The 26,014-nt window shown below is 53.5% G+C and overlaps 1 protein-coding gene across 2 annotated transcripts in view; it reads left to right on the top strand.

Moving 5' to 3' along the window:
* Gak (cyclin G associated kinase) overlaps nt 1–15,957 on the top strand; it is a 48,420-nt gene extending 32,463 nt beyond the window's left edge. Inside the window, exons 19-28 of one of the 2 annotated variants that reach the window (XM_090343945.1) lie at nt 1,942–2,135; nt 5,350–5,496; nt 6,430–6,912; nt 7,247–7,423; nt 8,286–8,408; nt 10,333–10,440; nt 13,736–13,960; nt 14,239–14,384; nt 15,139–15,315; nt 15,448–15,957. In XM_090343945.1, coding sequence (XP_090200071.1) covers nt 1,942–2,135; nt 5,350–5,496; nt 6,430–6,912; nt 7,247–7,423; nt 8,286–8,408; nt 10,333–10,440; nt 13,736–13,960; nt 14,239–14,384; nt 15,139–15,315; nt 15,448–15,549 — 1,882 coding nt within the window. In that variant the 3' untranslated portion in view covers nt 15,550–15,957. Of the gene's footprint in view, nt 1–1,941; nt 2,136–5,349; nt 5,497–6,429; nt 6,913–7,246; nt 7,424–8,285; nt 8,409–9,841; nt 9,895–10,332; nt 10,441–13,735; nt 13,961–14,238; nt 14,385–15,138; nt 15,316–15,447 lie in introns of those variants that run through there. The other variant, XM_090343944.1, reaches the window with a different exon arrangement.
* The last annotated feature ends 10,057 nt before the right edge of the window (nt 15,958–26,014 follow it).

Below are 26,014 nucleotides of genomic sequence, written 5' to 3'. Positions count from 1 at the left end.
CCTGCCTTTCAGGGCCTCCGGTGGGGTTCAGTGCCAGGAGACCGAGGGGATGCATCTGAGGTGTGTGTGTGTGCTACTCCCTCTTACGTTCATGTTGATGCACACATTTCATACTGTTGCTCCCATTTCGTTTTTGGGGAGTGGTCCCAGGACTTGAACTCAGGGCCTAAGCACCATCCGTGAGCTTTATGTGACCACTTGAGCCACTGCTCCACCCTGCAATTGCTTCCTCTCATGGGGGACAAATGAAAAGTACAAGGCGCTACCAAAGCCTGTAAGGATTGCGGAGTATGGCCAGGTGATAGCCAGGACTGGGATTGGAGAGAAACAGGAACTAAGCTCTGAGTAAACACAGAACTTGGAGCATTCGTGGCCAGATGCCATTGGATGAGCCTCTGTGGTTGTCCTTAGTGACTGGACACCCAGCAGGCCAAAGCTGTCCTGTGACTGAATGAAGGTTCCAGAGGGTTTCAGTGCACTGTAGCAGTCAGGATATGTTTATCAGCCACACACATTGAAAGCCCCTTGGGTGTCCTGAACTCGGCCATGCTTGTATCCTTCCACTGGGGGCCTGTAGGCTGTGTCTTCCTAAGGCCTGGGCCTTGGGTGCTGCACTCACTGCTAACAGACCCCATTGTGTCCTCACTGGGGGCTGGCTGAGTATGCTGGGCAGGGCTAGCTGAGGCAGGGAAGCAGAGGAGGGAACAGTGCCCAGAGCGGCTGTGTGTCTGCCCTGGGGCCAAGCCTGTTGATGACTTGTATCATCCTGTGTGGGTCTTCACGCCCTCTCCCATCTCCCTTCTTGCTGAGGGAGAATTTGTCTCAGCCGTCTGTTAACACAGTTCCACATGAGCTGCTTCAACCTGGCCAAATGCTGTTACCAAGCTACCTTCCAACTTGACTCATATGGAGGGAAACTTCTGCCTTTTCCCTCCATCCTGTGCCTCCTGTGTGCAGAGGGCCTGTCCCCAGGGCCATGGTGAGACAGGAGTCTCACTCAGCTGCAGCCCTACCTGCACACCATTTTCAATAAGCAATCAGCTGTTGCTTTGCCCTGTAAACCACCACACCCTGACCACCCCACCCTTCCTTGTCTAGTGGTGTCACAGAGGAGCCCAAAGGACTAGGAGCAGGTGGCCCCTTTGTCAGCTGGTTTTCCTGGGACCAGCTGCCACTGCTCTGTGTTTGCTTTGTAGGTTTGTTGTTTTGGTTTATATAAGACTTAAATGCGATGCCCAAAGATGCTGGGGTGGCAAACATGCACAGCTAGAGGCTAGGCTGTGTCTGTGTCGGCCTCCTGAGTATGTGCACTGCCGAAGCCTTAGAAGATGTGGAGCCACCACTTGGGAAGAATTCAGTCACATGGCCAGAATCACTGACCACAGGGTGCTGTGGTCAGGGTGGCCTGGCTCTTCTCAGCTTGCTAGATAGCTGCCCCATGGCTCCTGGAGACCCTGAGATGTCTCACGCTCCTGTTGCCTTCCTGCTCCTCCGTTTCCCAAGGCAGATTGAGACAGAGCCTACTACTTCTCTCTTCTAAGACCCTGGCAACTAGATGCCAGACGTCTTGGTTTTATGGTCATCTGATATAGCTAGGGAATTTTGCTAGAGTAGACATTGTATTTTAATGGGAAAATACATTTAAGGTTTCAGAGTCCCTGAATCTGAACCACTTGAGATTCTTCAATGCTGGTAGAATTGGAGGGAGGGTAAGAGAGACTGGACCCCTTTGTCAGGACGGAGGCCTGCCTCATAGAGCCTGCTGCCTGCCCTAGGAGTTGGCACACTGTGGTAGCCATTCTCTTTGCTCTGGTCACGCTTAAGCACATGTCCTCCAGTGCCCATCATGTGCCCTGATGCCAGAGAGCTGGCAGGTAGTCCTGGGAATCACCAGCTCTGAGTGTATCCCTCTCCTGAATGCCATCCATCCTATACCTGCAGATACGACCTGGACGCATGTGACATTCAGGAAAAGTACCCAGACTTGTTTCAGGTGAACTTGGAGGTGGAGGTGGAGCCCAGGGACAGGCCAAGCAGAGAGGCCCCGCCATGGGAGAGTGCCAGCCTGAGGGGGCTGAACCCCAAGGTCCTGTTTTCCAGCCGAGAGGAGCAGCAGGACATCCTGTCTAAGTTTGGTAAGGCCTGTGGGCACCAGGCACACTTACAAGGGACTAGCTTCTGGTAGCTTGCACCTCCGGGAGAGTCGGGGGAGGGAGGGTGGGCTAAGCCAGGCAGCACCCTGCCCCTGTCCTAGGCATCTACCCCCTGAACTCTGCTCAGGACAGGCGTTTCCAAGGTGGGCAGGTGGCAGAAATTCAGCTTTCACTGCTGAGAACTGATAAAGGTGTAGCAGTGGTACCAAGGAAAGGAGGCCTTTAGTACCATGATCCTGAGCCCTGCTTGCGGTGGTTCAAGCCCCATTCCACCTGCCCACCTGGGCCTCACACAAGTCCCTCCCACAACCTGGCCACTCCGGCCCATTGCAGGCTCCACCCCATATAGGAGCCAAGCTGGGAAATCCATTCTCTTGGCTTTGCTGGGCCCCAGTCCCTAGATGGAGGCAGGGTTCTTTATGGATGTGTGAGCCCTTGGGGGGTCTGTGCGTTTGGTGTTACTGTGGGGCTAGGGCTGTGGTGTCCAGGAAGAATCCCTTTGGGGCTGTTTATGTATTTGCAGACTCAAGGCCTATATTCTAGATACACGACATTTAAATGTGACCATTCGCCTATCGTCCTAGTATTCAAGGCCTGTATTCTAGATACACGACATTTAAATGTGACCATTCACCTATCCTCCTAGTACTCGAGGCCTGTATTCTAGATACACGACATTTAAATGTGACCATGCACCTATCGTCCTAGTACTCAAAGCCTGTATTCTAGATACACGACATTTAAATGTGACCATTCACCTGTCATCCTAATACTTCAGGCCTGATTCTAGATACATGACATTTAAATGTGACCATTCACCTATCATCCTAGTACTTGAGGCCTGTATTCTAGATACACGACATTTAAATGTGACCATTCACCTGTCATCCTAATACTTGAGGCCTGTATTCTAGATACACGACATTTAAATGTGACCATTCACCTGTCATCCTAGTACTTGAGGCCTGTATTCTAGATACACGACATTTAAATGTGACCATTCACCTGTCATCCTAATACTTGAGGCCTGTATTCTAGATACATGACATTTAAATGTGACCATTCACCTATCATCCTAGTACTTGAGGCCTGTATTCTAGATACACGACATTTAAATGTGACCATTCACCTGTCATCCTAGTACTTGAGGCCTGTATTCTAGATACACGACATTTAAATGTGACCATTCACCTATCATCCTAGTACTCGAAGCCTGTATTCTAGATTCATGACATTTAAATGTGACCATTCACCTACCATCCTAGTACTTGAGGCCTGTATTCTAGATACATGACATTTAAATGTGACCATTCACCTGTCATCCTAATACTTGAGGCCTGTATTCTAGATACACGACATTTAAATGTGACCATTCACCTGTCATCCTAGTACTTGAGGCCTGTATTCTAGATACACGACATTTAAATGTGACCATTCACCTGTCATCCTAATACTTGAGGCCTGTATTCTAGATACACGACATTTAAATGTGACCATTCACCTGTCATCCTAGTACTTGAGGCCTGTATTCTAGATACACGACATTTAAATGTGACCATTCACCTGTCATCCTAATACTTGAGGCCTGTATTCTAGATACACGACATTTAAATGTGACCATTCACCTGTCATCCTAGTACTTGAGGCCTGTATTCTAGATACACGACATTTAAATGTGACCATTCACCTGTCATCCTAATACTTGAGGCCTGTATTCTAGATACACAACATTTAAATGTGACCATTCACCTATCATCCTAGTACTCGAAGCCTGTATTCTAGATTCATGACATTTAAATGTGACCATTCACCTACCATCCTAGTACTTGAGGCCTGTATTCTAGATACACGACATTTAAATGTGACCATTAACCTATCATCCTAGTACTCAAAGCCTGTATTCTAGATACACGACATTTAAATGTGACCATTCACCTATCGTCCTAGTACTTGAGGCCTGTATTCTAGATACACGACATTTAAATGTGACCATTCACCTATCGTCCTAGTACTCGAGGCCTGTATTCTAGATACATGACATTTAAATGTGACCATTCACCTATGGTCCTAATACTTGAGGCCTGTATTCTAAATACACGACATTTAAATGTGACCATTCACCTATCGTCCTAGTACTTGAGGCCTGTATTCTAGATACACGACATTTAAATGTGACCATTCACCTGTCATCCTAATACTTCAGGCCTGTATTCTAGATACATGACATTTAAATGTGACCATTCACCTATGGTCCTAATACTTGAGGCCTGTATTCTAGATACACGACATTTAAATGTGACCATTCACCTATCGTCCTAGTACTCAAAGCCTGTATTCTAGATACATGACATTTAAATGTGACCATTCACCTATCGTCCTAGTACTTGAGGCCTGTATTCTAGATACACGACATTTAAATGTGACCATTCACCTATCATCCTAGTACTTGAGGCCTGTATTCTAGATACACGACATTTAAATGTGACCATTCACCTGTCATCCTAATACTTCAGGCCTGTATTCTAGATACATGACATTTAAATGTGACCATTCACCTGTCATCCTAGTACTCGAGGCCTGTATTCTAGATACACGACATTTAAATGTGACCATTCACCTGTCATCCTAGTACTTAAGGCCTGTATTCTAGATACACGACATTTAAATGTGACCATTCACCTATCGTCCTAGTACTTGAGGCCTGTATTGTAGATACACGACATTTAAATGTGACCAATCACCTATCATCCTAGTACTCAAGGCCTGTATTCTAGATACATGACATTTAAATGTGACCATTCACCTCTTATCCTAGTACTCAGGAGGTGGGCAGGGATCTGAAAATCACAGTTCAGAGCCAGCCCAGCAGAAAAATCCATGAGATTCTTGTCTCCCATTAACCACCAAAAAGCCAGAAGTGGAGCTATGGCTCAATTGGTAGAGCACTAGCCTTGAGCTAGTGTGTGTGTGTGTATGCTTATGTGGGTGGTGTGTGCATGTGTGTATAAATGTGCCTGTGTGTGTGCTTCTGTGGCCTAACACAGGATGGGAGTGGTGTACCCACTTGTACTTGGCTTTTGTCCTCATGTGGCCGTGGGACCTCTGTGGCCTGGCCCACCTGCTCCCTCCACTCTGGGCTTTGTCCAGGGTTTTGGCAGTGGCACAAGTGGCCTGATACCAGCCCTTCTCCTGGCAGGGAAGCCGGAGCTCCCCAGACAGCCGGGTTCCACAGCGCAGTACGACGCTGAGACGCAGTCTCCAGAGGCGGGGGGCACAGAGTCGGACTCTCCACAGAGCAGCAGCACAGACGCCAACCACTTTCTCCACACGCTGGACTGGCAAGGTAGACACAGGCTACAGCCGGAGCTCTGGTCACCACCAGCTGCTCGTGGCAGCCAGCCCTGTCTGCTACACAGATATGGGCTCCTGGGTGCAGTCACATGCCAAGTGTGTGCAAGTCTGTCGTGGAAGACCTGGGCAGAGCTGCGGCTATGTCAGAAAGGCTGCAGAGCCCAGCACCTCTTGTGTAAAGCTAGCCCAGGCAAGAAGTCTGTGAGACTCTTACCTCCATTTAGCCACCAAAAATCCAATATTGGCTCAAGTGGTAGGGTATCACCTTGAGAGGAAAAAGCTCAAGATGGCATTCAGTCCTTGAGTGCAGTCTCCATTACTGGCACCAAAACAAAAGCACACATTTCAGACCTCACACGATGGCTTTTTATTTAAGGGTGGGAAAAATAAGTAGCACATCCAGCTCATGACTGAAACCATTTACCGTCAAGGCCCTCCATAGACAGGTGCTTTTGTTAACAGACCCTCGGGATTCTTGAAGGTGCGAGGAAGGACCTGAGCAGGATGAGCAGGTTGCGAGGGCAGGGGTCAGGCCTGTCCTTTCCTGGCACTGTCACCTTCAGGCCTCCGCTCTGTACCTGGACCCCATGGTTGGGTCGCACCTCTCACCCCCAGGGCTCGACCTGGCACCCAGGGGACCCAGGGAGAGTGAGTTCTGCAGGTGCCCCCACCCAGATGCTCCTGTGGTGCTGCAGGCTGGGCCTGCAGAAGGCTGCCGGACAGCTCTGGGCCTGGGACACCTCTGTGGTTGGCTGAGGCTGAGTGGTGCTGGGCCAGGGCAGTGAGGGTTGGCTGTGGGGTGGACGTGGGAACCCTGGTACTGACCACATGGCCACTGCCTGAACTTTACTGAGGGAGGCATCCTCTGTTAGCCACACAAGTTGTAGAGCTATCTGCTGACCTAAGGTTCTGTTTTCTTTTACAGAAGAGAAAGAACCAGAGACGGGTGCAGAAAATACCTCTCCTAAGGAGAGTCACGCTGCCCTGATTCTAGACAGAGATGGAAGTGAAGCATCAGATGAGGAGGAGGAGCCCTCGTTCCCTTGTGGTGACAGGCAGCCAAGGGCTGGCAAGGACATTCCAGACCCAGCAGCTGGGGCCGGGCATCAAGACTTGATATTTGAGGCAGCCACAGCAGCCAGGCCACAGAAGTCTGAGCCACAAGAAGAGGGCATCGACCTCTTGGGGCTACACTCTGAGGCGGACCCTGGGCCTGCGAGCCCCTTGCAGGCCTGTGGGGCCCCCTCCACCAATGCTGAACTACTGAGCTGCCTCCTTGGGCCACCTGAATCTGCCCCAGCAGGGTCACCAGGTGACCTTCTTGACAGTGAGGCCCCCCTGCTCCTGGCAAGCCCAGTTCCTCCCCTGAGTGCGCAGAGCACCCCACAAGGAGGGGCCCCAGCCACTGGTATGCACTTCGGTTCTGCAATATGAGTTGAGGTAGCACAGGGACAGTGGCTGTCACCTAGGCCCCGTGAGAGGTTGTACCTACCCCAGTCCCTGCAGATCCCCAAACTCACGAGCCAGGAACCAGTTGCACCCTGGTGGGTGTTGCTGTGTCTATGGGATGGTTGTCAAGCTGCCAGGAGTCAAGAGGGCCTTGTGCTCCTTTGAGGGCAGCTTGGTGGCCTCGGTGCATCTAGTGGAGGCCACATTCCCGTGAAGGGCAGACGCCTGAGAGCAGGGAAGCTAGGCCCCCCAGAGCACAGGCCATGCCTAACGCTTCCCTGTCTGTCTCCTAGCTGACCCATTTGACCCACTTGCGTTGTCATCCATCTCCAACACCCAGCCCTGTTCCAAGCCTGATCCCTTCGGCAACTTTCTCAGCTCTGACTCCACAGTGTCCTCGGCCTTGCCTGCTTTTCCCTCCACGCACAGCGCCCCACCCCCAGCCTGCAGCACCGCCTTCCTGCACGTGGGTGAGTGTCACTCAGGAGTTCCCGATTCAGACAGCCCCGTGGAGACCACAGCTTGAGTGGAGGACAGGGAGGGCCAGCTCCAGGGAACAGCCAGGGCCAGGGCCTCTCGGGGCTTTCCCAAGTCTGGGGCAGTGGAGATTAGGACTCTGGTACCTGAGCTGTGTATTCAGACCTGGAACAGGTTCTGGCTCTATTGGTGCCATTGTCAGTCCCAGGCCTTAGGCTGTGCATCTCTACAAGCAGAGATAGTCACCTCTGCCTGAAGCTTTGGTGGGGTGTGGGGGGGGCTGGGAGAGGAGGATGCAAGGTCAAAGGACGCTGTGAAGAGGGAGCAAGGAGGGCTGAGGCTAAAGCCTGGAGTGTCTATGGGGGGAAGGCCAGGACCAGGTGCAGCAGGCCAGGCCTGTGTAGACAGGTGAACGACCCCAACTGTAAGGAGTGAGTATTGTTCTTCTGAGCGCAGTGCAGCATCTCAGGGTATGTCCTCAGGGTGATGGACAGACCACCAGGGGTGGCTTGTTGGCCAGCACGGGTTCACAGCCTCTCTCTCTCAGTATCCCAGGAAGAGGGGAGCACAGTCAGGTCCTCATTCCTGGGGTGCACTGAGAGACTGCAGGGAAGAGGGCTGCCTTCCCCACACTGCCCTGTGACAGGGCCACATTCTGACTCCATACCTCCTCTTGGTCAGTTTCAGCTCTAGCTCTCAACTCTGGAGTATACACAACAGCCCAGCGGGGCCCCTCAGGGTTCCTCGGGGTGTATATTCTCTGGAATTTGCCTCCTGCTCGTGCAGAAGAGGAGGAGGACCTGGGTGATCAGCTGGCAGAGTCACCACACCCTACTCTCCTCTGGTTCCTTGCAGGGGATCGTCCATCGGAGCCTAGCAAGGTGACAGCCTCCTCCAGCCACCCGGACCTGCTGGGAGGGTGGGAGACATGGGCAGAGGCTACTGTGCCGAGGCCAAGCCCTACACCTGCTCCAGAAGGTATGACCCCTTCCCGCTAGAAGCTGGATTCCCAGTCAGGCACCTACTGTGCCCATTTATGTGAGGTCACTGTGCCTCCCAAAAGGACAAGCAGGGCTGCTGGGCCTGCTCATGGGTTCCTGCATGTCTGCCAGCCTGAGGTGGCTTGGGGTGGCTCTGGTGTTCTGTCTTGTTTGACTGGAGAATAGGCACTGCATTCAGTGCCATGGCCCCTGCTGGCAAGGCCCTTTCTCTCTCGGAATGCATTACCAAGTAGCTGTACAAAAAGGTCACAGTTCAGCAAATCAGGTTATTAGTGTAATGCATCTTGACGATGTCAGCACTTCCACTGTTGTTATTTCCCGTTTCCCCAGGTCCATTTTTACATGATACACATGGGTTATAATGACTGCATGTGGTCACCCTTCCCACCCCCAAAAAAGTTGCTGTCTCCAGTATTCATTTGGTGAACAGCTCATCGCTGTTCGGAGGAGTGACACCTTGGGCTCCTTCAGTTGGATGTACTTGGAAACAGTTCTGCATCTGCTCCCATTGGCCCACAACCGCACCTCCCTGTTTTTCAGTGACCCATGGCTGCTCTGCATTTCCAGAGGACACCTGGATGGTCAGGTTGTGTCCCCTGTGTGCTGTGACCATCAGGGACAGGAATCTGAGGGAAGGGTTCACATTTGTGAACATGCGTCGTTTTCCGTGCATCTGTAATCCTCACCCTGCTGGCATATTCTGGCCCAGCACAGCCCTCTTGACAGGGCTTTGGGACATTTGTCCCTGTGGGTACAATGTTCTTAACTATTTGCGCAGAAGCAATTCCTGTCCTTTGTTTTCACCAAGACTGGCTGATAACTTTTTAAACATTGTATTCATTTACTAGCTCATCAGCACTTCTAATTTGTGTTTCTTTATTACAGTTACAGTTGACTGTGACCTTTTTAGTTATTTTTTTTTCTTTTTTGCCAGTCTTGGGAGTTGAACTCAGGGCCTGAGCACTGTCCTTGGGCTTTCTCAAGACTCTACCACTTGAGCCACAGCACCACTTCTGGCTTTTTCTATGTATGTGATACCGAGGAATCGAACCTGGGTCTTTGTGCATGCTAGGCAGGCACTCTACCACTAGGCTAAACTCCTGGCCCCAGTTACTTGTATTTCTTTTCAAAATTCTGTTTTATTCTTTTTGTTGTTTCCTGAGAGCTCTGTAGGTACAAGTAGCTATTATGTCTTTTTTTTTTTAGTAGTACTGGGATTTGAATTCGGGGCCTACCCCAAGCATTATTTTTAAAGTAAGATCTTTGTGTGTCTGGGGCTGCCCTCGGCCAGTCCTCCCACTTATACCTCCTACATAGCTGGGATTATATATATGAATCCATTTCCTATATATCTGGTATTATATATTAGGGATGGTTGGTGGAGCTGAGGTCTTGTTAACTTTTGCCCAGGCAGATCAAACGATGATCTTCCCAAACTCCGCCTTTGAAGTGGAGTTGTGATGGTGAGTATGCCGTCTCCATGCTGGACAACTATGTTTCATCAAGTAGCTACAGTAACAATTTAACTATTTTACAGTTTTATAATTGATATTCTCAGCTATACACTATGGTGAGCAATATAATCAAGAACATTCACAGTTTAGATTCATATCAGCAAGTGGTACTAGAAAAGCAGAGCAGCGTAGAATGGACCTTTTTTGGTTTTCAGTTATTTCCTATGAGCAACAGTCTAGGCACTGGAGACACGTGCTCAGCTGAGCTCTGGGTATGTGCTGGATGTGTGTCAAGTGTGTGCTGAGTGTGTATTGCTGGTTGCCACCAAGGCCATGTGGACGGCAGCTGGACCCAGAGTAAGGTCTGTGGTAGCAGAGGGAGCAGAAGCTCTGGAGGTCATATTTCACCACTAGTGGTACCAGTCTAATTCTCTGTCCCTTTCCTAGGTTCCCTCTTATCTTCTGGGGGTCAGCAGGCCCCTCTTGGCCCCCAACCCAGCCAGACCAGGCCTCAGAGTCTGGACCCATTTGCTGACCTTGGTGACCTGGGCTCTGGTATGTACTGGGTGATGCTAAGGGTGGGGGGAGCTGTGTGTCCTGGGACCCCAGTGCCTGGCACCTAGACCCTCCCTGTCTGGTGCTAGCTGGACTCATGGCTGTGTGGTGCATGGGCCTCTCTCGATAGGACCATAGGGCACTGAGGAGTCAGAGCCCACACCAAGAGCCCGGGGTCTACCCTAGGTTCTGGTCAGGCTCTGCCTGGCTTCTAGACGCTACCATTAGTATTCTTGCCTGCCTTGGGCCTGGCCACACCTCAGGGTTGACTCTGGATGTGGCTCCCCGGAGCCTCAAAGAAAGGAGGGTGTGCCCTGCTATGGAGCCTAACTCAAGGCTGGCCACGCACCCCAAAGACAGCAACAGGAGGGTGAGAAGTCCACACAGCCATGCTGTGCAGGGAGGGTGAGCACTTGCTAGATGTAAGCCTTAGGTAAATAGAGAATTGGATGGAGAAGAGGGCGACGTACATCTGGGCATTTGGGATCATAGGTATGCTCAGGTTGGTCATTGTCTGCTGCCTGGGCAGTACTGCCTCAGTTCTTGTCAGGAAGTGTTTGTCCATTTGTCCTGCCCCTCTTGAAATCCAAGGAAGCTGCAAGAAAGAATGGCTCAAAGCAAAGGAGGCAATACAAACGGAGGCAGATTTGATCCTGCTTTTGGTTTCCCTTTGGACATTATCAGGCCTAGGTGATGAATGGCTGCAAAGTATTTCCCAGGTTCCTCTTGTGCCTCTCACCCGCTCCTTCCCCTGTCTGCCGTGGAGCATCTGATGTCTTTAGGTGTGTGTTGCTAGTGACTCCATTGCTCTGGCTGCTGACGGTGTCATAGCCTTTCCGCCTTTCCCCTGTATCGTGGTGGGTTGTGGGCTCTGCTTTCCCTGCTGCTTCTACACTGGCCACCTGATGCCCTGCCTCTGAGAAAACATGATGTCTTGTTTTTTGATCCGTTTAAATGCCCGGTTCTTCAGTGCTGGCCCCTGCCCCATCTCTTCTCCTCTTGCTCCTCTCAGTTCTTTTCCCTCCTCCTTCACTTCCTCCTCCTCGATCTTGCTTTGTCCTCCCTTGTCTTGTTTCTCCCCCTGAGCTCGTGTTGTTCAGCTGCGCCCTGTGTTTGTAATGGCCCCTGGTTTTTCAGGTGGCTGTTTTCTAGGACTTCTCTAAGAGCTTCTGCCTATCTCTTCCCTTCCCTGTGTGGCACGAGGCAGTGTGTCTGAGCCCGGTGGGGCTGCTATGGCCTCCCCATGGAGAGATTTTTTTTCCTTCTGAGGGTTGTTGGGTGACCTCTTCGGACCAGGTCATCTGTTTTAGACAGAGCCAGCCCAGGATCCTCTCTCATGGCCCCTGGAAAACAACATCCCTGAGAGGAAAGCAAGGCTGATGCAGCTCAGACCTGACAGTAAGCCTCAGCCATGGGTAGTGCCGGCAGCACGCACCACTCATAGCAAAATCATCGTGGCTATCACAGGCCTCACAGGTCCTCTCTATAGCCCCCACCAGGACAAAAAAAAAAAAATGGAATCACAGCATGCTTTTTGGCCATTGTGGAATCAAACCAGAAATAAGTGGTGGTGAAGTTGCAGGACCTCTTCACTGTGAGAGGACTAGGCGCTGAGTGGTGGCGGGAGCCAGGGAAGCAGAGCAACGCATGGGGCTGAGTGGAAATAAAATCCAGCATACTCTCACCTTAAGTTTGAAAAAGAGCCAAGTAAACCCAAAACAAGCAAAAGGAAGGGAATGTATTCTTGTTAAATCAGTGAAACAGAAAGCTCATTCTTTGCAAAGATTGATACAATGGGCCAGTTTCTAAGACTTGACAGAAAAAGGAGAGAGCACATTTAGAGTGCTCGCCTAGCATACACAGAGACCCTGGTTCAATTCCTTGATACCACATACGTGGAAAAGAAAAGCCAGAAGTGGTAGAGCCCTAGGCTTGAGAAAGCCCAAGGACAGTGCTCAGGCTCTGCGTTCAAGCCCCAGGAACTGGCAAAAGAAAAAAATGAAAAAGGAGAGAGTACAGATCGCTAGTGCCAGGAAGCCAGTACTTTGCACGTCGGCCACTTGGAGCACAGCCAGGCACCATGGGACACGCCGTGTAAAGCTGAGAATTGGAGCTGTCACTGTAAAGAAAATGAAATCACAGTAAAAAGCCCCAGAGGAGAAGGAAAGTCTCCAGACCCCGCTGTATTCACTGAGGAGTTTACCAGACATTTGGAGAGTGCCAGTTGCTCACCATCTATGGGGAATCTGAAGAAGACACAGTTTCCTGTTGATTTGACAAAGCACCAATGCCAAGTCCAACAGAAACAACAGGCAGAAGCCACAGGCTGTCCTTGAATCACACAGACACGCACAATGTAAAAATAGCTACACTGCTCCCATAGGGGTTACTCTAGGAGTACAAGACTGGTTCAGCACTCCAGATCAATGAATGAGTCTCCATGTAACCCGGACGGCACACTCATGTGGTTATCAACATGGGGCAGAGTAGGTATCCAGCAAAGCCCAGCGTGTATCACAGCCCTCTGCCAATGGAAGGGGGAGGGCCCACCAGAGCAGGCACAGGACAGAAATCACTGACGTGAGAATAAAGCTGAATGTCCTCCTACCAATCCCACTTACTGGAAGACCCAGCTTCTGCTGCTGGGCAAGGAAAGTTAAATACTGGGAAGGAACAAATAAAATGGCTTTTTGCACATGGCATGAAGGGCTCTGCAGAAGTCTTTAGATCTGTTGTTAACCAAGGATGCAAGGTCAACACAATACAAGGGCAACACACAAACATCTCTCATAGTTCTGCCCACTTTCAAGTACCATTGCCTGGGGCCGGGAGTTTGGCCTAATGGTAGAGTGCTTGCCTAGCAGGCATAAAGACCCGGGTTCAATTCCTTGGTACCCCATACATAGAAAAAGGCCAAAGTGGTGATGTGGCTCAAGTGGTGGAGTACTAGCCTTGAGAAAGTCCAAGGACAGTGCTCAGGCCCTGAGTTCAAGCCCAGGACTGGAAAAAAAGAAAAGTGCCATGGGGACTGGAAAACTGGAGTGGCACTGTGGCTCGTTTGAGGGACTTGAATAAGTAGCACCCAAGAGGAAGCACCGGGCTTCCGAGGGTGTAGGTGTTCTGGTGTGGGGGGCCTGTGCCTGCCTGTCCTTCCGAGGTGGCTGGTGGGTGACGGGTAGGTGACCGATAGCTCATCACTCGGTGCTCTTCCGTGTCGGGTGAGGTGGGGCAGTGACAACAGCAGCCTGGTCCCTTGTTCATAAGCTTTGCCAACTGTCTCACCGTCTCCTCACAGGCTCCTCTTCCGGATTCACAACTAGGGGCTTCAATCTCAAGTCGGCCCCCTCCCCTAAGGGTGGCAGCTCCTGGCAGACAAGTCGGCCAACAGCCCAGGGCACTTCATGGACCTCACAAACCAAGCCGCCCCCCAAAACTGGCACACAGCCAAAGACTCACTACCCTCCCACCTACAGTGTGATTGGGGGCCGAGAGGAGAGGGGTGTCCGGGCACCCAGCTTTGGTGAGTCTCGCATCTGCCCACTGGTGTGCATGGTCCATCCAGATGGAGCCCAGCCCTGGGAGAGCAGGTCACAGCAGCCTTCTCCTTCAGGGCCCACCGAGGCCCCTGGTGGGGGAGTGGGTTTCCAGGTGTCTGTTGTGTCTTCTGGAGGCCTTCCTGAGCATCCCTCCCCCTCTTAAGACAACTCCTCCACCGCCTTTAGAAGACGACCTAGATTGTGTCTTCCTTCATAGAGATGAAGAAAGACATCTCTCTAAGTAGTGTCTGTTGTTTTCCAGCTCAAAAGCCGAAGGTCTCGGAGAATGATTTTGAAGACCTGCTGCCTAGTCAGGGCTTTTCCAAGTCTGACAGGAAGGGTCCAAGGACCATGGCAGAGATGCGGAAGCAGGACCTCGCCAGAGATACAGACCCCCTCAAGCTGAAGGTGGGGCAGGGCTCTAGCCTGAAGCCTGCAAGCTCACCGGGGCCCGAGGCCAGAGGGGCAGTCGCCGCTCCTGTGGCTGTGCTCCGGGACACCTGGCCTCCGCAGACTCGCTTTGTGCCTCAGCACAGCTCTTGGGTGCTGGGTGATCAGAGATGGACAAGGATATGGAAACCCATCTTTGCCCCGAGCTGGCAAGAGAGCCAGGGTCAGACCAGTGCTCATCAGAGCCAAGGAGCTGGCCTGCTGGAGGGGACAGCGGCTTCTGTTGGGGTTCAGGCCACTGGCGGTGGGGTTGGTGGGGGTGTCGGGCGGTCCCTGTGGGTGCAGGTGGACAGTCGGCTCTGCAGGTCCCAGTGTAGCCATGTTGAGGGACAGGCTTCCTCTCTGGAGCCTGAGCCCTGGGACGGACTTGGGTTTGAGGCCTCTCCGTTGGGCTGAGTGCCTCTGTCCCTAGGATGCTCTGCTGAGCCACCGGGTCTGGAACCTCCTGGGTGGTGAGGAGGGGCTGAAGAGTGCCTATATTCCCCAGGAAGTGGGCAAGAAGGTGCTAGCCAGGTCAGTGCCCCAAAGGCTTCTTGGAAGTCGGCTCGCGGGGTCTGCAAGGGGTGGCCAGGCAGCCGCCCCGTCCAGCAGCAGCCGCCCCTCCTTTGTGCTGCCTCTTCTGCTGCCTGCCCTGGTCTCTCGCACACGGTGGGGAGGGGCATCCCAAATCAGCTCCCTGCAGCCCCTGCTCAGTGTGCTGGTGTCTTCGCAGCTCCTGGACTGGATTGAGGGCAAGGAAAGGAACGTGCGTGCGCTGCTGTCCACGCTGCACACGGTGCTGTGGGACGGGGAGAGCCGCTGGACGCCCGTGAGCATGGCCGACCTGGTGACCCCGGAGCAAGTGAAGAAGCAGTACCGCCGTGCAGTGCTGGTTGTGCACCCGGACAAGGTGAGTGTGCTTTGATGGCTCGCACCTGCCCCGAGCTGCAGCTGTGCTGTGTGGCACTGGGTGGGCCCTGCCTACCCTGCCCGTGTGGGGAAGAAGGCAGGCCGGGTGGTCATTCCAGACCCGTCCCCCCAGGCCACAGGACAGCCATACGAGCAGTACGCCAAGATGATCTTCATGGAACTGAACGACGCCTGGTCTGAGTTTGAGAACCAGGGCTCCAGGCCCCTCTTCTGAGATCTGATGGCAGCGCATGGAGCCGAAGGCTGCTGGAGGGCCTGTCGGAGGCACCCACGGGCCCGGGGCAGGTGTGGTGCATGGGGAGGCCCCAGGGCCTGGACCCACTGCCCCCACCGCCCTTCATTAGTCCTGGATAGATGCCAGTCTACGCCCAGGAGAGAATGCATTCCAAAGCTCTGATTTTTGTTTTGTTCTTCTTTTGGTCCCAGAGAAGTGTTGATTTTTTTGCTCCTTCCACAGCTGTCACAGCTCGTGCTTTACTTGGCGTCTGGTGGCTGTCACCTCTCGGGTGGCGCGTGTCAGTTGCACTGCTCCTCTGTCCTTTCTCAGAACCGGTGTGTGTTCACATCCTCTGTGATCAGCAGACGATCATCTGTACATAATTAAACTATTTTCTGATGGCTCGTGCAGTCTCCAGCATGGGGTGCCCCTCTCGTCTGGCACGGGGTAACCCATTTCTTCCTTGATTTTTCACCCCATATGGATTGAACCTTACCAGGACCTGGGGGCCCTGGGCCAGCATGGCCAGCAGTGACATCTGTCACCCCTCCTTCCTGTACCCCAGCTTCTGGTAGGAACTTACAGAGGCTGTAAGTTGGGAGCCCTCCCGACTCCATGGCCTGCAGAGCTGGGCAGGACTGCCAGTGGACACTTGTTCTGCTGACCAGGTGGGTCCCTCCGGGGTGACCTCAGGCCATGGCCTGGACCTGGTTGGTCATCTGCAGTGGGTAGGTGGGAGATGAATGCAGGTAAAACGTCGGTCGCTGGCCTAGAGTGTGGCCTAGTGGTAGAGTGCTTGCCTGGCATGCATGAAGGCCCACATACACAGAAAAGGCCAGAAGTGGTGCTGTGACTCAAGTGGTAAGAGTTCTAGCCTTTAGAGAGCTCAGATTGAGGGCCCCAGCCCTAGTTCAAGCCCCAGGCCTGGCAAAAAACAAAACAACAACTTCGGTCCCTGGCCACTCTGCAGCCAAAATAGAGCTACGAGGCAGGTGCCCAGACGCTGGCCCTGACTGGGCTCCCAGAGTCAAGTGTAACTTGTGGGGGCCCCAGGGGGCTATGACTCCAAAGAAGGAGCTCGGCAGAGACCCCAGAGCCCTTGACTGGGGCTTGGGATTAGAGGGAAGGGACAGACCAGTCCATCCAAGCTGGGATACATCGTGTCAGAGCCAGGCGCGTGCCCGGCACACGGTCTGGCTACCAAGTCCCACGTGCTTGTCTAATGGTTGGGGCTCTTTCTGGGTATCTGAGGAATGGCAGGAAAAGCTGGTGAGGTCCGTCAGGCAGTCACGGCAGCCATGGTTCGGGGTGTCTGCGTGGCAGTCCTGAGCTGGAGGGGTGAAGGTGCCGAGCCAGCCAGTGTCCCACCTCACAGGCCGGCCTGGTCTAGGCGCTGTGCCTTTTATCCGAGGAATTGAAAACTAGTTCTTCAATGAGGCAAGCCTCACTGTGGTGTTCCACACGGCCTCGCTCACAGAGACAGGACTGCATCTTACCCGAATGAGCTCCGTGTCTGGGAGCCTGGGCTCCTCTGTGCACGAGCCAGCCGCCTACAGGTCCTGAAGTCAGGCCAACTCTGCAGTCTTGAGACCCTGTGTGGCCTCTGCCAGACCCGGCCACAAAGGCTGTGATTCTAGCTGGCATCAGAAACAGTCCTGTGGGGCTGCCACTCACGGTCATAACCACGAGTGCATGTCTGCAAGTGCAGATTGTGTCTAGCCATGTTTGGGAGGCAACACCTTCCCCATTTATCACCCTGTGGCCAAGAATAGTGAGTCCAAGGCCCAGGACTGCCAAAAAGAAAAAAGATACATGGGCAGCAAGAATGGATTGTGGAGGTGACCACTCCACTTAGTACCTGGTAGAGTGTGATAGACCTGATGCCTTACTGGACTGCTGCCCTCCAGGTGGCCGGGGGCTGCGATTTGAGAACCCAGCCGGCCTTCCCCTTGAGGGCAGCAGAGACAGAAGAGAGCCGCGAGCTTGGGCACCCAGTGGGGGTGAGCTGCTAGTTGGTGAGCTGCTCTATCCCTGGCCTGCTGTGTCTGCTCCACTTCTATGGGGTCTGCTGCAGTCCCTGCAAGTGGACCAGGGCATTGGGCCAACCCCAGCTAGCATGGAGAACAACTCTTAGGTATCTGGTCTGCTGCCCAGTTAAGAACCCAGAGGCACCTGGTGCCAGGCTTCCGGGGCAATGCCGGGTGGCCCTGATTCCTGTGGAGGGCAGTAGGGTCCAGAAGTTTCTGCTGTCCTCTGCTTGGGGTGTCCCTGAGCCTATTTAGTCTTGCTTCTGGGACCACCTCCAGAGATGCTTGTGACCACAACTCTGCCACATCTGGGACTTCTGCACCACTCAGCCATTCCTCCAGTGCCTCAGGGGCCCTGGTTCTGTGGGATAGGTCAGGTCCCCACCCTGCCTGGTAGCCGAGGGTCTTCCGGCTTACCTGGTCCTGCCTTGGTCAGGCTGGGGTGCAGCAGCCCGATTCTGTCAGCCCTCTGTGTTTGGAGAGTAACGACTCCTATTTGTTAGGCATCAAAGCTATTTTTAGCATTCAGCTCTTTTAAAAAAATAATGAGCAACCTAAAAAGGTGCAGAGATTTTTTGCTTCAAAGTCATCTGGATTCCGGCTCTGAAACTGGTACCATGGCCCAGGCGTCCTGCCAGGCATATGTTGAGGTTAAATCCCCCCTCCCTCTCCCCCCGCCACCAAATCTGGAGTAAAGGGCTGAGATGAGGGTCTGTGGCGTCAGCTGGCAGAACCTCATGGTCGGGAAGAGGGCAGGCTGGCCACCAGAGATAGGAAATGGGCCAGCCCCTTGCTGAACCCCTGCCAGGTCGGGCCGTCACCCCTCCTGAGGTTTCTCCAGTTTTCACTCTGCCCTGCTGCACAGTGAGGCTCCAGAACCCCTAGACCTGAATGTGGATCCCAGCCCTCCAGCGCCTCACCCCAGGTGCTGCCTCCCAACACGACTGCCCCAGACAACCAGGGCCCCCACCCATCCTCCCCGCCAAGGATGTGGACAGCAGGCGTGCAGAGGGCAGTGTCACTGGGCGGGAAGAGGGCAGGGCTGCCGGCAGGAAGGCCCTGCCCGAGGAGATTGAGGCCCAAAAGGAACCTGGGCTCTGGCTCCGGCCACAGTGCCCTCGGGACATTCACCTGCCCCTTGGCGTAGCTGTTCAGACACCCGTGCAGGGGTGTGGAGAGGCCCACCATGGGCCCACAGTGCAGACAAGTGCTCGTGAACCCCAGACACACGTCCTTCCCACTCCACCTGCAGCACGTGGCTCGTCCCAGGTCTGCCTCTCACATCGCCCCATTGACGGGCATGTGAGGCGCAGGGAGGCTTCCCTGAGCAGGCCAGACTGGGCCTGCACCTCCCCGTGGGAACAGATAAGCATGGACTGTGGCTTTGCTAAGCGGGAGCAAGTTAGGAGGCTGGAGTCCTGGGCATGCTTGGGAAGGCAGCTGGGGTGCAGGTCAGACGGATGCCTGCCAGCCTACCGTCTTCCCACAAGGCTGATAACCCTCTGTGTGCTGGGTGCCCAGCAACCTGGTGCAAGGCCTCCTCACCAGCACAGCCGGCACTGCCAGCCTGAGGGCCCTGACCCATGCTGCAGTACTTAGCTTGTTCCTCAGCAAAGGTGAGAAAAGTGACTACGTTCATGCAGTGGTGAGGAATGGGAGTGGGTGTCAGGCCCACGGAAAGCCCTGGCTGGTGGCTTTCCACCATCTCAGCCAACAAACCTCCAGGGGAGCAGGGCATAGAAGAACCCCCTTACCTCCCCAGCTTGTGACAATGGAAAGCTTCAGGTCCTAGCTGGGAGACTTGGAGAAAATGGGTCCCTGCTGGCCTCGGGAAGAGTAGTCAAGTTTGGACTGGGGACTGCAAGGAGTCCAGCTCGCATGGGGCGGCCACAGTGAGCTGACAGAGTGACCCTGTGTCCTTGACACAGGGGTGATAGGGTGATAGATGTGGACCTGGCAGCTATTTCTAGGTAAAAGTTCTACAAATGCTGTGTATCAGCGACCTGTGAGAAATTGGACTCCAGGCCCCACATCTGGTAGTGTTTGCTCTGCTCTGAGCTCATTGCTTCCTTTACCACCAAAGTACTGTTTCTCTCATAGGACTCCTGCCTCCAAACCAGTATTCCAAGCCCAAGGGAGGTGGGCTTGATGTGCAAGAGAGCTGTATTCCAGGAACTATGGAAGAAGGGGGCTGGGTGGTGAAGACGCACAGCAGGCCGGGATCCTGGCCAGAAGATGGCTGAATCAGGCAGCCTGGGAAAGAGCACTGGGCTAGGGGTCTAGGCCCACCCAGCAGTGGGGGAGAGCGACAGTTGGAAGAGACATGTTGAGGGTCACAGAGAGGCTTTGTCTCTGAGCCACTCTCAGAGAGGACCCAGCCCGTGTCTCGTGCAGTGAGAAGTGACCATTCCACCGCGTACACCACCAAGCACACCCACAGGTCAGGGAGGACAGGGTGTGGCCAGTCCTGGACACCAGGGAATTCGGAGGCTCTGTCCTACGCAGATACCATGGCACTCTGGAGGTTTGCATGAGAATGGGGACGGTCCACTGCAGGCCAGAGCCATGCTGCCCGTAAGCTGTGGCCCTGCACTTTAGGCTGATCTCTGAGCACCGGGGACAGCCAGGCTTCTTCTCAAGCCGAGCAAAAGGTCTGCATGCCCTTGTCTGCTCCAACAACCTGACAGAGTTCTCAGCTCTGCCTGAAAAGCACCTGTGCTCCATGCCCCAGGCCTGCTCTGTTCCAAAATCCCCAGGCCACCCACGAGAGATGGACACCGGCCCCACAGCCAGTGTAGACGCTGTCTGCCCAGGGCAGGGTGGAGCCAGTGCTCTCACACTCAGTAAGTGACAGAGCCGACCTTTCTCCTAGGTCAATAAGGAACAGCAAAATCCATAAAACAGGCACTCTGGACCCGAGAAACATGCCACACAGAGCAGGGGTCCAGAGAGCACGCAGGGCGTTCCCGGCTGCCTACAGCCTGGTGCTGTGCAGGAGACAAAGTCAGGGTGGAGCAATCTCTCCAGGAGGAGAAAATCCTAGGGAGGAGAGCGCAGAAAACTCCCCAGGTAAGGCTGGAGGTGTGGCTCAGGTGGTAGAGCGCCAGCCAGTGGGGGAATGCGCCAGATGTGGAGTCCAAGTCCAGGGGCCAGGAGTGTGGCCTAGTGGTAGATGCTTGCCCTAGCATGCACGGAGACCTGGGTTCAAGTCCTTGGTACCACATGAACAGAAAAAGCTGGAAGCGGTGCTGTGACTCAAGTGGTAGAGCTCTAGACTTGAAAAAAAGTCCAAGGACAATGCTTAGGCTCTGAGCTCAAGCCCCAGGACAGAGAAGGGGGAAGGGAGGGGGAGGGGAGGGAGGGAGGAAGGGAGAGGGGGGGAGGGGGAGGGAGGGAAGAAGGGAGGGAGGGAGGGAGAGAGAGGGGGGAGGGGGAGGGAGGGAAGAAGGGAGGGAGGGAGGGAGGGAGAGGAAAGAGAAAAAAACTGGTGCAAAGTGCGAAAAAACAAAAAACCGAGGAGACCGCAGTTGGGTGTGGTGGGACCCAAGCACCCGGAACCTGAATTTGTGGAAAAAAACATAAATGCCCTTTTCATAATGAAAGTAATTGCTGAAGCGATATGTGGTGGTGTTTGTGATACAAAGTAAACTATTGTTGCAAGTATCTCTCATGGAAAGTTCAAACAGCAGAGATGAGCTAAAGGGGGAGCCATTCAAGAGCCAAGCAGAAAGCATGAACAAAAATAGGGAATTCAGACCTGGTGTCAGTGTAGCCCTTGCTACTCAGGCTGAGGACTGTGGCTCAGGCCAGCCCAGGGAGGAAAGTCCATGAGGTTATTTCCAATTAAGCATTCAAAAATCTAGAAACAGAGTTATGGATCAGGTGGTAGAGGGCTAGCTTAGAGCAGATAAAGCTCAGAGACAGTGCCCAGTCCCTGAGGTCAAGTCCCAAACCACAAACAGAAAAGAAAAAAAGGAAGAAGGCTCAGAGATCACAAGAAAGCACGCACACTTCAAAAGAATAGAGATTAACTGGGCGCAGTGGCTCAGCCTGTCATCCTCGCTACTCCGGAGGCTGAGATCTGACGATCAAGGTCAAAGCCAGGCCGGGCACAGAAGGACCTGAGACCCTTATCTCCAATTAACCTCTAGAAAACGGAAAGTAGAGCTTGGCTCAAGGGTAGGGTAGCAGCCTTGCGCCCAGGCAGAGTTCAAGCCCTATGAGTCACACTAAGGACTAATATGTGTTTCTCTTAGTTGTACAACAAATGTGTGTGTGTGTGTGTGTGTGTGTGTGTGTGTGTGTGTGTGTGTGTGTGTGTGTGTGCCAGTCCTAGGGCTTAAACTCAGGGCCTGGGCACTGTCCTTGGACACTTTTTGCTCAAACCCATGTGCATGTGAGGCGAACACTCTACCACTAGGCTATGCTCCCAGCCTACAAAAGTGCTTTAATTCAACATTTCAGTTTGTGAATACAATGCACATAAATTACTTTATATTTTAACAAAAATTCGGTGGCCAGGAATGTGGCCTAGTGGTAGAGTGCTTGCTTTGCATACACAAAGACCCAGGTTTGATTCCTTGGTACCACATACAGAGAAAAGCACAAAACGGTGCTGTGACTCAAGTGGCAGGGCCCTAGCTTTTAGGAAAAAGCCCAAGGACAGTGCCCAAGCCCTGAGTACAAACCCCAGGACTGGCAAAAAGAAAAAAATCCAGGGGTCTTGAGTTTGGCCTAGTGGTAGAGTGCTTGCCTAGCACGCACAAAGACCAGGGTTTGATTCCTTGGTACCACATACATAGAGAAAGCCTGACGTGGTGCTGAGGCTCAAGTGGTAGGACTCTAGCTTTCCAGGGACCCTGCTCAGGCCCCTGAGCTCAGGCCCCAGGCAAAAAAGAAAAAAAAAAGAAAAAAATCCATAACTTAGATGAACAAGTTCTTCAAAATAGACAAATTACCAAAATTTGGGAAAAAAATAAAATTTTGAAAAAATAAAATGTAATTTAAAAACTGAGAGTAGGTTGTAATTTAAGATCTCGGCAAAGCCATGGAGCAGAGGGCCAGTGGTGATGGTGATGGGTGAGTCAGACGTTCCATTTACTCGGTGGCCGGGGCCGGGGGAGCTGCCTGCTGCTCGTGGCAGGAGGCTCAGGTGCTGACGGGACTGCCTTCTGCTGTGGCTGTATCCCTCACACACCGAGGAGAAAACACGGCGCCAGCGTCAGATTAGAGAACGACAGTTTTCAAAATAAACATACATTTATGATGTGACTTAATTCTACTCCCTGATACTCCCTCTGAAGAAAATGGCACGTGGGTGTCACAGAGGAGATGGCACAGACGCCCTCCACAGGGCTCTCGGGTAATCACAACTCCTTTACCCACTGGAGGAGTCAGCAAAAAAAAAACCAACCAAACAAAAAACCAGCGCTCCGTGCTCTCTGACAGTCTTGAGACAGTGGGAAAGAACACACTCCGGTGTGCTGGCCCGGGTCCAAGAGCAGTGCAGGTCCAGTCCACGGGGACGGGGAGGGGCGGCAAGCTGAGGTGGTCAGCAGGAGGCGAGGTGCAGGTGGTGCCTGCGCCTTTGCTGTCTGTCTTTCGCAGCTGTCCGCAGAACCTGAATCTCAGCTGCTTTTCCTCAGTGTTGTTCTTGCTGAGACCTGCTATGCTTCCCCTCCTTCAGCTCAGGGGCTGGCGTCTTCTGAATGGGCCACACAGACAAGCAACGTGGGCCTGCTGCCTTGCAGAATCCTGATGCTGGATCTGGATTGATTCCTTCTTTCCCTGCTGGAAGCCTGAAATGTTCCTTCTGGACAGCTCTTTCACAAAGGAGGAGGGTCCTCTGCCTCCACCTACCTGGCCCCATTTCTATCTGCACCTGTTCTGAATACTCCCCAGGAACTGGGGTCTGGGGCCTGGGGCTCCATCCTCCCAGCAGAATAAAGCTACTGTCCTGAGTGCTGACCCCTGACAGGAGGACAAATTCCGCCTCTCCTTTATCCCCTCAGCCCTCCTAACGCTCACTGGAATACAGGAAAGATGGGTTAACGGAGGAAAATGCACAATTCTCTGTGTAAGTGAATGGAAAAATGAGCAAGTTGATAAATGGGCAGGCCTGGATCATTCCTGCTTTGGGATGGAGTGGACAGGGACAAAAAGCAGCCGATGCCCGGGTGTGGCTGCCCAGGGATATTTGTGTGGGCCTCGGGGTTCCTGGGAGCAGGTGAGTATGATTCTCTTATTCGTGAGGTGGCCCGAGAAGGCCCACCATGACTCTCTGCCTTCCTGAAGCTGCCCCTCTGGTTCCATCTCCCTATCTGGTTTCCAGTGTAGTAGGACCCTTGAAGCAGTGGCATTCTGACACTTATCTCCATGAAGAAAGGGAAGGAAAGGGAAGCCTGGTTTGTAATGCAGGGGTGTAGTTTCAGTCCCGTAGGCTAACAGTCTGCCTAGCTGGCTTCAGACTGCCAAGACACTACAGCTGACACAGGGCATTGTCCCCTGCGCTTGCACAGATGAAGGCCTCCACCCTGTACCTGCCACAAGTCCTATCCCAGACACATCCCGCATCTCACACACACACCCCCATCCTGGGACCAGACGTGGAGAGCCCCCACACCCACGGACGTGCCTGTGAGAGCCAGCCACTGCCAGGGTATCCTGTGCCCACGCGCCACTGGCTTCCAGAGCATTCTGTGCAGCTGCAGAGCCAAAATAACTCTGCCCCTGCCTCCTGTGTGGAAACACTCCAGAAATACCTGCTTGTCACATGGCCCCACTCTGGGTGTCACCAGAGGAGAGGGAGGAGTGCATCCCCTGGCAAGACTGGGCTCGCTCTCCCACCCTGCCCTCTGCTTGCCTGGGCACTGGGAGAAGAATGCCCTGAAGGCCAGCACCTACCCCCCTCACATCTAAAAGACACACTTGCTCCCCTGCTCCGGCAACACAGGGATTGCTCACAGGAAGGCTGAGAGAGGAGACTGCTGGTGTCGAGTCAGGTCCCAGACCACACGTTTGAGAAAACACCCAGATGCTCTGTTTTCTGGAACAGGCTCCGTCTGTCTGGCTCACAGAGGAGATCCCGATGTGAATGGCCCCAGGCCTGCTTGGCAGAGCCTGAAGAGTCTGCAGCACAGTCTCCAGGCATCGGTGGTGGCCACGGCGCTTCCACTACGGACAATTCCAGAACCAAATGGCTGAGGCACTGCTGAGCACAGGACCCAGGTGGTGCCCCTGTGGGCAGGTCAGCCCCCTCCACTCTGCTCCCTGAGCCCATAGAAGCTCCGAGAAGCTAACTAACCTCCAGCCAGCTGGGCCCAGCGCTGGACTTGCGTCACCTGGTGGGGCTGGGAACAGGCTATGGTGATCCCCTAACTGCCAGCCGTCCAGAGCCAGGCGGCTGCCCCAGCTCAGGTGAGCAATGATGATTCTCCATCTTGCTTTGCACCTGTTATTACCTTTCAGACAATAATGGAATCTCACAGGAAAGTGCCAACACAGATGGTGCCAGTAGGGGAGACTGAATTATTCAGTGTGTTGAATTATTAAGCTTGCATTTGAAGTTTCTGGTTGAGTGTCTTCGGCCAGATTGGTTGTATAACGGAGACCCCTCACCCCAACAGCCTCCCCACCTCTCCCTCTGCCAGATCCCACAGCAAAGCTGAAGGCAGCTTCAAGGATCTGCAAGAGCTTCACGGTTCAGATTGCAGTGTGTGCCCTGCACCTAGGAGCTGCCATGGCAGGGACTCCACTGGGACCTCCAGAGGAGTTGGGGAGGGATGGAGCAGGGGACACCCCAGAAGCTCTGCTCCCAGCTGTCTGGAGGAGGGGAGCCTTTAAAGGGCAAACAGAGGAATGGCTTCACCTGGGCCCGGACGTTTTCCTCCTTGTCTAGCCATAATCTGCCTTCTCCCTGCCCGACAGGGAGATGCTCACCAGGGCTCCTGAGACTCCCTTCCTCAATTCTCAGCCTTTCTTAAAAGCTCCTGCCACCCTCTGCACAGCCAGGTGAACTCTTAGGCCAGGGAGCCTGCTCCTGCATATGTCCAGGTGGCTGGCCAGCCAGAGGGGCCAGCAGTTCTGTGCGTAGCTGTGGGGTGTTCCCTGCTCCCACCAGCTGGCACTACCCTCCAGGCCCCCACAGTTCCCAAAACTGCCTGTCAGGTGCGGTACTGTCACCATCCTTGCTTGTTTCCTTCAGCAAGGCCTGAGGTTTGGTTGGACACCCATCCCCAGCTCAGGGCTGAGAAAGCCTATGTAGGTGGGCCTAAAAAAGTTAGGACCAACAGACAGAGACAAACAGAGGGGCAGACATAAAGACCAAGAGCAACAGAAATAGAAGGAGAGTGGTTGGGGGCCGGGGAAGAAGCAGAATTGGAGAAGCATCAGAGAACCTCTGCCCTCTGCCTCTTCCTAACCACAACCAGGTTCAG

The sequence above is a fragment of the Megascapheus bottae genome, chromosome 13 (genome assembly GCF_031878675.1).
Source record: "Megascapheus bottae isolate mThoBot1 chromosome 13, mThoBot2.hap1, whole genome shotgun sequence".
Classification (NCBI taxonomy): Eukaryota; Metazoa; Chordata; class Mammalia; order Rodentia; family Geomyidae; genus Megascapheus; species Megascapheus bottae.
The sequence above is the reverse complement of the archived record's forward strand: the minus strand, read 5'-3'. Positions and strand labels throughout refer to the sequence as shown.